The sequence below is a fragment of the Vigna radiata genome, chromosome 3 (assembly GCF_000741045.1).
Source record: "Vigna radiata var. radiata cultivar VC1973A chromosome 3, Vradiata_ver6, whole genome shotgun sequence".
In the NCBI taxonomy this organism is placed as follows: domain Eukaryota; kingdom Viridiplantae; phylum Streptophyta; class Magnoliopsida; order Fabales; family Fabaceae; genus Vigna; species Vigna radiata.
This window is the reverse complement of record NC_028353.1, coordinates 8,137,059-8,145,875: the sequence shown is the minus strand read 5'-3', so window position 1 is coordinate 8,145,875 and position 8,817 is coordinate 8,137,059. Positions and strand designations below refer to the sequence as shown.

At 34.8% G+C, this 8,817-nt stretch overlaps 3 protein-coding genes across 3 annotated transcripts; 2 read left to right on the top strand and 1 right to left on the bottom strand.

Annotated features, from left to right (window-relative positions):
• Nucleotides 1–378: 378 nt before the first annotated feature.
• On the bottom strand, nt 379–1,351 carry LOC106757449. Its single transcript, XM_014640123.2, has 3 exons — nt 1,199–1,351; nt 980–1,054; nt 379–735 (listed from the first exon to the last, which is right to left on the bottom strand). The coding sequence occupies exons 1-3, from the start codon at nt 1,322–1,324 to the stop codon at nt 574–576; spliced, it is 363 nt and encodes a 120-aa protein (XP_014495609.1). The 5' UTR covers nt 1,325–1,351; the 3' UTR covers nt 379–573.
• Nucleotides 1,352–1,462: 111 nt separating this feature from the next.
• Nucleotides 1,463–5,953, top strand: LOC106756812 (nitrogen regulatory protein P-II homolog). The gene is made up of 8 exons (XM_014639407.2): nt 1,463–1,718; nt 1,799–1,844; nt 1,981–2,008; nt 2,566–2,653; nt 4,034–4,101; nt 4,725–4,794; nt 5,474–5,509; nt 5,596–5,953. The coding sequence occupies exons 1-8, from the start codon at nt 1,532–1,534 to the stop codon at nt 5,658–5,660; spliced, it is 588 nt and encodes a 195-aa protein (XP_014494893.2). The 5' UTR covers nt 1,463–1,531; the 3' UTR covers nt 5,661–5,953.
• A 642-nt stretch (nt 5,954–6,595) lies between these two features.
• LOC106757832 (ADP-ribosylation factor) lies at nt 6,596–8,817 on the top strand. The gene is made up of 7 exons (XM_014640655.2): nt 6,596–6,739; nt 6,951–7,109; nt 7,289–7,359; nt 7,933–8,052; nt 8,160–8,278; nt 8,374–8,455; nt 8,567–8,817. The coding sequence occupies exons 2-7, from the start codon at nt 6,962–6,964 to the stop codon at nt 8,570–8,572; spliced, it is 546 nt and encodes a 181-aa protein (XP_014496141.1). The 5' UTR covers nt 6,596–6,739; nt 6,951–6,961; the 3' UTR covers nt 8,573–8,817.

Below are 8,817 nucleotides of genomic sequence, written 5' to 3'. Positions count from 1 at the left end.
AATGTAGGATAGGCAAAAACAAGACAGGTGAACCCACATTTTCATCTATATGAGTTGAATTGAATGTTTCAAAGTCAAAGAGAAAAAAAAATGAAGGGGTGAAAGGAAAGAAGAAAAGACATTCATACAAGGTCTAAGTGCTTTAATTTCCACAGGAGAGGTAGCTACAAAACAAGTTATAACGTATACCATTTTCCCTCTATCACCTATACTAGTGAACATGCGAAACTCTTGAAGAATACATTATGTTGAGATTATTACTCTATACATTTAACCTTCAATTATAGTACAATTGTTTTCCTTCATTTTTGTGCATCCAATCCAGGAGAAGGATTATCGTCTCACGAAAAAAGAGAGTAGATTGTTCATAAAGTTATGTAAACAAAATACGAACTATGAAGCCATATAGGATTCTAACAGTAATATAACAGCATCCATTTCCTTCGATAAGAAAGGATTAAAGTTCGATATATCAATTACAGAGATAGATAGGCAGCAAGCATTCCCGCTACACCCTCACACAATACAAAGAAAATGAGACAAGAAGAAGATGACGTACGATCAGGAGAGTACTTAATCAAGCAAACTACAACTGAATCCACCATCTGAAGGAATCAGCTTCTCCGCCTTTGTTACAGCATCAAGTAAGAGAGGAACAAAGCTTCTAGATGGGCCATAGAAATGAGGGAAGCTATTTGAACCATCCACAATTTCATAAATCAAACCATCGCCAAGCTGAGGGATATCAAAGAGAAAACATGAAATTAGAGCATTACACGCAAGTTTGGCACTTTTTATTACTGATAAATATAACTTCGAAAAAGCCATAACCCAGTTGTATATTTCACTCTGTTTCATTGAATTAATGAAAGTAATTTGCACGACAGACATGTTAAGTCATCTTACAAAAAGCCATAATTTCCAAGAATAAGAATGAAACACTGGCCATTTAAAAGTATAGCAAAGAAGTACATGCAACCTTTTTAGCATCAATTTGAAGCAGGTAGAGTTCCAACTTGCTGTTCAAGAAAAAATTCTGCAGTGTTGACAGAACCTGCAATGATATTACATCGTAACTTAGTAAAAACACCGAATCAATTTGAACTATAACATAAGTTTGCATCCGATTCCGATTAATACAAAAAAAAAAAAAAAAAAGGAACTGAATCGGAAAAATTATAAAAGCAAAAAAATTAACCTGCTCGAGCTTGCTGAGATGGATGAAACCGGAAGACTTATCAAGCTCTCCACCAAAAGTGGACCCATTTTTCTGCAACTCCTCCCACTCCTGCGCAGTACTGATTCTGTACACGAAATTACTCATCTTTCGTTTTCCAAATCGGTAACCATCGTTGTCATTTTGCTATACATAAATCCAAATGGGCCGGCCCATTTTTCATTGGGTTGGGCTTCCTCTTTAACATAACACCAAAAAGTAAATAAAGAAACGGATAAAATTACTGTTATTTGATGTTGTGGTTGAAACTTAAAAAAGAACAGCGTTGGCTCCGAGTAGTTCAGAGCAGTAGGAATGGCTGCGATCACGGGAACTCACGTGTTTAGTGTTGTCAGTTTCCACCTCAGGGAAGCCGAAATACCTTTAGCATGTTCCAGCTTAAGCCGCAAGCGTATTGGTGATTGTTCTCGGCGTAATGTGGTTCTAAGACGCAGAGGAAATACTTCGATTCTTCCCAAAATCAGAGCCCAGAATATTCCAGGTACAAATGCACGTGTTCTCTATGGCTCTGTCCGCTAATGTTGTTGCTTAATTTGTTGTTTGAACTGTTCACTTTCCCAGACTATGTTCCAGAATCCAAGTTTTATAAAGTAGAAGCCATTCTCAGGTTACAAAAACCTTTCTCTTTTTTCGTGGCTTGGGGAGGGAGATGTTTACTGTGTGATTAATTAGTTGAATTGGGTTTTTCTAGCTACCTGATTATATATTCTCTGATTTACTTTGTTCAATTTCTTGTGGACCAGGCCGTGGCGAATCCCTCAGGTTTCTTCGGTATGACATTATATTTCTTTTAGGGTTTAATTTATACACACTTTGTTGATCAACAGTAAATATATTGTTGCACTGTCACAACATCCTTGCACTTTGTTTGATACCCGTGTTATGTTCAAGTGGAGCTAAGAAGTTGGCAGTTGGTGCAAGTTAGAAGGTGAAAAATACTTTATTAATATCTCTCTGATTATCTATGAAATGGGGCATCATCCTTGGATTGGGAGTTGTGCCTTCTTTTAGGTAACTGAGTGCTTGTTCGGATAGCTGTTCTGAAAGCACTTTTAGGTGTTGAATGTATATTTTGAGAAGATTACTCTTTGTATCTTTTATTCTGAATGTAGTTTTAGAAAGGGTGCAACTTCTTTCCAAAAATGCTCATTTGTATCTTGCGTTTGTCCTAATTGCCTGTGTTAGAGAAAAGCAACTACCTTATCCTCTCTCAAATAATTATTAGCTTGGTTAGCTAATATAGCACGTAGTTTTTGTTTTAAGCCATTAGATTTACAAGTTCATTTGTGTATATGCTGGTGCTAAATTTTAGTTTTCTTGATCGGAAGGGTTTGCTGAAAATGGGAATTCGCGGTGTCACTGTATCTGATGTCAAGGGCTTTGGTGCTCAGGGTGGTGCAAAAGAGAGGCAGGGAGGTAAGTAAGACGTAGCCTGTCTAGTGGTACTTAAAAACTTAATATTTTCCCTCCCCATAAAGAAGACTCTTCTATATGAGGCTTGTGTTGAAGTAAATAATGTGTATTTCCAGTTCACCTTTTATTTAACTTAAAAAGCGTTGTGATCCTGCAGAAGATTTATTTTCTTTTGTCCTACATATCTTTATTCCTTCTTTTTTTTTCATTTTGATACTAAAAATCAGTAATCACTTTTTTAAGAGTGAAAAACTGAGTCTAAGTCATAAAGATATAAATCTAATCCATACGGAAAGAAAAGTGTTCAGTTCTGATGGAAATTGCGTAAAGTGAAATATCTTCATCCACTACTCTTATTAGAGTCTCTTTCTCCATTTGGCATACCAAGAGGACTAGTCAAAAGATCTTGTTATGTATATACGTGTATGAGAAGAAGAATTAAGTGAGCGTGATATTATTAGAATACGAATTTATCAGAATGGATGGTGATTACTGTGAGGTAGCAGTATTTAAGAGTAGGGAAATGAACTTCAACCTGAAAAAAAAAATATATCCGAGAGAGAAACCAGAGGATCAATATCATCGTGTCCTGCCTTTGCCACTAACAGGAAGTTATATACTCTTTGAACTCCTCCATGTAGTCACGTAGTCTCGAGTTCGTTATCCTGGTGCGTGCACTCTGCCTCCTTTCTTGATCTTACGGTTCCTCTGCTATCCAAAGCCAGCTCTTTTTTGATTTGCCTCTTTTGCTTTTTATCATTTCCATTCTTTACAGATCTCCATTTGCCTTATCTTTCATTTTATGCAATTTCCATTGGAATTGACTCTTTAACTTACTGTTTAAATTTATGGTTTTATGACTTAGTTTTTCAGTACTTTGGATTGTTTTAATCCCTGTTAACAGCATGTGTTTCTTGTGTCCCAATTATTGTTTTTAGATTTAAGGAAAATTGCTCGATTGCTTATTCTCCTGTGTTTTTATGTTTGGCAAACAACTGTCTAATCTCATGATTGATGAGAAGCAAGTGGTAGTACTCTCAGTATAGTTTGGATGTGTTTTTTTTTTTTTTTTTTTTTTTTAGTTTCTCAAATTAGTAAGTATGGCATGATGTTGATGTGAATTACTGATTAAGCTACTGCCCATTGGAGTTTCCTTTGATACAGTCAGTGAGTACCACCGTTGAAATATGTACAAAATACCTGTGTGATCAACCAACTTTAACTATACTTTGAGTTTGTAAACACTGTCCATAACTTATTTTAATTATTAGTGTAGTTCAAGAAATACAATTTTTTTTTCCATTAGTTTTGTGTTATATACATGTTTTTATGCATATGGGTTACATTCACCATTGTCTTTTACTAATATGGTATTCTTCACAGGCTCTGAATTTTCTGAAGGAAATTTTGTTGCCAAAGTTAAAATGGAAATAGTAGTGGAAAAGAACCAGGTATGCGGACAATTTGTAGTAACTTCACTGTTTCATAGACCTACTTGACTTCCTTTTCTTGCCAGCGCAATAATGCGAGGTGGGAAAGAGACACTTCTTAGTTACTGCCAGAGTGCCCTTAACCTCTAAATGACAATTTTTTCTGCAAAATATCGATGTTAAAATGCTTACTATCATCTGAAATGAATGTGATTATGTCCATAATCATTGGAATTTGATGCGCTAAAGTTTTCATCGTTTCTAAACCTGTTGTCTATAGATTTGCATCTTCTCCGGTTTCACAACCAGAACAAAACCATTTGGAAGATAAAAGCACGAACTTATTTTTTATGATATGATAATTCCATTACCACTGGTCTGCATTGGTCTCTCTCTTAATAACTTCAGTTACAGGACTGTCATTCTCGAGTTTATGGATTTTAAAGCGATTAAAGAAAAAACAGAATATCGTTTTTGTGACCAAAAATATTGGCGGGAGAAGTTACAATGAACACTTTCAATGTTCTTTTGTTTTTTTTTTCTTTCACATAAATAAGTTAGGAAACATTTCTAGAATGAAACTAAACCATTCTTAAGTACCAACAAAAATATTCATTCCCTGATAATACCACACATGTCTGTAGGTTGAGGCAGTGATTGACAAAATTATCGAGGAGGCAAGGACTGGGGAGATTGGTGATGGCAAAATTTTCTGTAAGACCTGGAAATCTATCTAGTGATTAATTATACATTATACATAAATGTGTCTGTTTTAGTGAGTTAGGCTTATTTCTCGTACATATCACCCTTCTTGGGTCCTGGGCAAACAGGTTATTATGTAGTGATAGCATTTCCATTTTCAATATGATTTGTTTGTTCTTGTCGCAACTTGGGGTGGGGGGCGGCGGCGGCATGAATAAAAGTTTTATCAGCTGAAAGAGAATAACTGAAATGAATTATGCTGTCTGAGACAACAAATATGATTCTGTTTACAAGCTGAAAATATTTTCTTTTCTTTTTCTGTATGTTATGTATATTCCCTTCTCAGTTTAGAAACACGACAGGATGTGTTCTCGGTATCCGTAATATAGAAATGGTACCTTTTGACTTTTTGCTTTCACTTGTACCTCTCCTGCCCTTTTTATTAATATATTAAATATTATATTCCCTAGAAACTATTAAGATTGATCTTAAGATTCGTGAATTATTAGATTTTTACTTTTGTAAGAACCTTAGTCTTGATGCGTATTTCCTGTTGCATGTCTCCTCTTGTCAAGTTCCGAACAGAAGATTTTGAGGGAATACGAATTAAACTCCAATTTCTAAATTCAGCAAGTAAAATGTATTGACCTCGATATGGAATCACATTTCTAATGAAACTTTGATTGTGCAGTGATCCCCGTCTCAGATGTTATAAGAATACGGACAGGTAACCATTTTCTCCCTGGAATTGTCAAAAAAAAAAAAAAATCGCAGTTAGCATTTCTAATCAAGTTTTGAGTATAAAATTTCCAGGTGAACGTGGGTTGCAAGCAGAGAGGATGACTGGTGGGAGAAGTGACATGCTATCTGCTGTATGACTGGTTGGAACGAAAGATCAGCATTTGCCATCTTTTTCTCTTACCCTTTCCTTTTCCCTTGTGGAATAAGCAATGCATTGTGATTTATATTTGCAAGAATGTATGAGGATGTATGACAGACTGTTGAAAGGACAGTGATGAAACTTGAGAAAAAATAATAAACAAATGCCGAATTACTTCAATTAGCGCCATGTCATATGACGCCAAATTGAATGTGATGTAATAAATTAATGACATTATTAGACTTAGTGCATTAAGAAATACAGTTTAGAGCCCAGGTAAAATATTTTTCACTTTATTTTTACAAGTTTAAGTTAGTTTTTTAAACTTTCTGATAAGGCAAGGGAGTTTAGTTCAATTAAGTTTATAAGACTTGAATTTGAAATAACTATAAGATAAAATCTGTCTTGTCAATTTAGCTTAAACTTAATTTAATAAAGATTCAATTATATCTGTGTAGAATTGAAATAACTTGATTTCAAGACATAATATAACAATTTTAATATTATTTATAATCAAATTGTAAATTAAATAAGTTGTATTGTGTATATTAAAAGAAATAACATTAATGTGAATATAACATTATATCACGTAAAATATAGTTTGATCACTAGAACCGATTTCATTCTCGTGATTTTATCATGAAAGAAATTCTTGAAAGTAGACTCCTATGTGATTTGCTTGAGATGAAGAAATATAAAGGCAAAAAGAAACAGTTTTTTTTTTCTTTTATCAAAGAGAAAGCAAAAGAAAAAAATGATTTTTAAAAATAGAAATTTATCTTTTCGATAAACCAATGGACATAACAAATGTAGGAATTGGTGTAGTCTTAACTTAATATTTAAGTGAAATGTGAAAAATAAAATAAAATAAAATTATGAAGCATAATTTATAATTTTTTAATAGTATAGAAATATTTGAGACCACCCAATTTTGAAGAGTAGGTTTTTGTATGATTTTGAAAAGCGGAGAGCGCATAAGGAACACCAAAACATTTACTAAACGCTCTCCGTTCCCAAAGAACATCAGATCTCATCGCAAGTTCCCCAATACAACTTCCTCTTTCTCATATCTCTAAGGCAAGTCCTTCTCTTTCCTCTCACATTTTTCTTTATCTTTTTAATTCTCAAACGCTCACCTTCTCGATCCGTCTCCATCTTCGTATATTCTCTCATAATTTTTCGATCTTCACATCTCTTTTTCGAATTCCAATTTCCTGTGATAATTAGGGTAACATAATCATTGCACCGATGTTGTCTTAACGTTTGTGTTTGGGATTCTTTCTTTCAGAATAGTTGAAAATGGGGCTCTCATTCACCAAGCTTTTCAGTCGCTTGTTTGCCAAGAAGGAGATGCGTATACTTATGGTCGGTCTCGACGCCGCCGGTAAGACCACCATTCTCTACAAACTCAAGCTCGGAGAGATCGTCACCACCATTCCCACCATTGGTATATCTCTCTCTTTCTTTTACTTTTCTTTTTCTTCCGATTTCTTTCCATCAATTAAATCCATTTTAATTACGCACTCATCAATAAACGTGACAATAAAATAAAATAAAATTCGAAAGAACCGAAAAAAAATAATAATAAAGGATGCGATTTTTGTTAATATGTAACGTTCGGTGTAGGGTTTAATGTGGAAACTGTGGAATATAAGAACATCAGCTTCACTGTTTGGGATGTTGGTGGCCAGGACAAGGTATCTCTTTTTCATTTTACTTTCGCTACCTTTGTCTGTATATTGATGTCCTGATGGGATGCTTGTTAACAATTTAGAATGGTTTCATTCGTTACCTTTGAGAGAGAAAACATTATTTCTGATACTAGTAATTTTTGGGTGGTGAATAATAACTTGATGCTACCATTCGCTCCATTACAAGATCGATGTGATTCAAAAGGCATATTTTTTTGCGGGTGCATTTGATTAGTTTTGTAATACTTTTTCTTCATTTCAAATAGTGCTGGTAATGCATTATTTTGTGAGTACATTTCTTAATTTTGGTCCAAACATTTTAAAAATGAAATCATAGCTAAATTAGCAGTTTTTAGTCTCTATTTTTTAGTGCATGTCATCTGTTGCTCGGATCCAGTACTGTAGCAAGATCTGGCTACGGTGCTGAACATCTAGCTTGTTACCACTATGGGGTGGACTTCTATATGGCTTTTAACTGTCCAACATTTGGCCTCCTCTGCTATATATTTTTATCGCAAAATCATTAGGATTTTTTTTTTATCGATACAGTAGTAAACATTGACACGTGTTCCGTGCTAGATCCGTCCTTTGTGGAGACATTACTTCCAAAATACCCAAGGTCTTATATTTGTGGTTGATAGCAATGACCGAGATCGTGTTGTGGAAGCTAGAGACGAGCTGCACAGGATGTTGAATGAGGTAACAAAATAGATAATGATTGAATGTGAGAGTTTGGTTTATTTTAGAGGACTTGGTTTCATAGATTAACTTTTTGATTTCTCTTGTCTGGCTGTAACTTTTGTCAGGATGAGTTGAGAGATGCTGTGCTTCTTGTTTTTGCAAACAAGCAAGATCTTCCAAATGCTATGAATGCTGCTGAAATAACTGACAAACTTGGTCTTCATTCTCTCCGTCAGCGTCACTGGTAATATAAAATATTTCTGTCAGCGGTTAACTTGTCTATTGAATCCACTGTCTCCTCTCTCCCTTACCCACCGACCATGTGCTTTTCACATGCAGGTATATCCAGAGCACATGTGCCACATCTGGTGAAGGACTTTACGAAGGACTTGACTGGCTCTCAAACAACATCGCAAACAAGGTTAACGCGGAATAATTATTCTCTGGGATTCAGCAATTCTAAATTTAGTTTGACCGATTTCATATGAGGGCCATGACTAACGGTTTTGCTTTAATTGGTTTGTGATTGCAGGCATAGTGATCATCATTTGTGGATTGCTTGGATTTTGGTTGAGTTTATAGCGATTGTGACTTCCGATGTTTGATACGGTTACCTTGTTTAGAATCTTTTATCTCACATAGCATGTATTATTTGTCTTTGATAAAGAACAACATATTTACAACTAATATTAAAATAATCTGCATTCTTTTCCGTGTAATAACCAGAAGGCACTGTTTTACCCATTGATTTTAGAAGTCAATTTTGCCTATGGTGCGTGGATA

Excerpts from the sequence above, each read along its gene's own strand:
- LOC106757449 (XM_014640123.2), bottom strand. The coding sequence starts at position 1,324 with ATGAGTAATTTCGTGTACAGAATCAGTACTGCGCAGGAGTGGGAGGAG. Across the intron at positions 1,055-1,198 it reads ATCTCAGCAAGCTCGAGCAG|GTTCTGTCAACACTGCAGAA; the intron begins GTTAATTTTTTT and ends ATATCATTGCAG. Across the intron at positions 736-979 it reads TTCAAATTGATGCTAAAAAG|CTTGGCGATGGTTTGATTTA; the intron begins GTTGCATGTACT and ends GATATCCCTCAG.
- LOC106756812 (XM_014639407.2), top strand. The coding sequence starts at position 1,532 with ATGGCTGCGATCACGGGAACTCACGTGTTTAGTGTTGTCAGTTTCCAC. Across the intron at positions 2,009-2,565 it reads GAATCCCTCAGGTTTCTTCG|GGTTTGCTGAAAATGGGAAT; the intron begins GTATGACATTAT and ends CTTGATCGGAAG. Across the intron at positions 4,795-5,473 it reads TGGTGATGGCAAAATTTTCT|TGATCCCCGTCTCAGATGTT; the intron begins GTAAGACCTGGA and ends TTGATTGTGCAG.
- LOC106757832 (XM_014640655.2), top strand. The coding sequence starts at position 6,962 with ATGGGGCTCTCATTCACCAAGCTTTTCAGTCGCTTGTTTGCCAAGAAG. Across the intron at positions 8,053-8,159 it reads TGCACAGGATGTTGAATGAG|GATGAGTTGAGAGATGCTGT; the intron begins GTAACAAAATAG and ends AACTTTTGTCAG. Across the intron at positions 8,279-8,373 it reads TCTCTCCGTCAGCGTCACTG|GTATATCCAGAGCACATGTG; the intron begins GTAATATAAAAT and ends TTTCACATGCAG.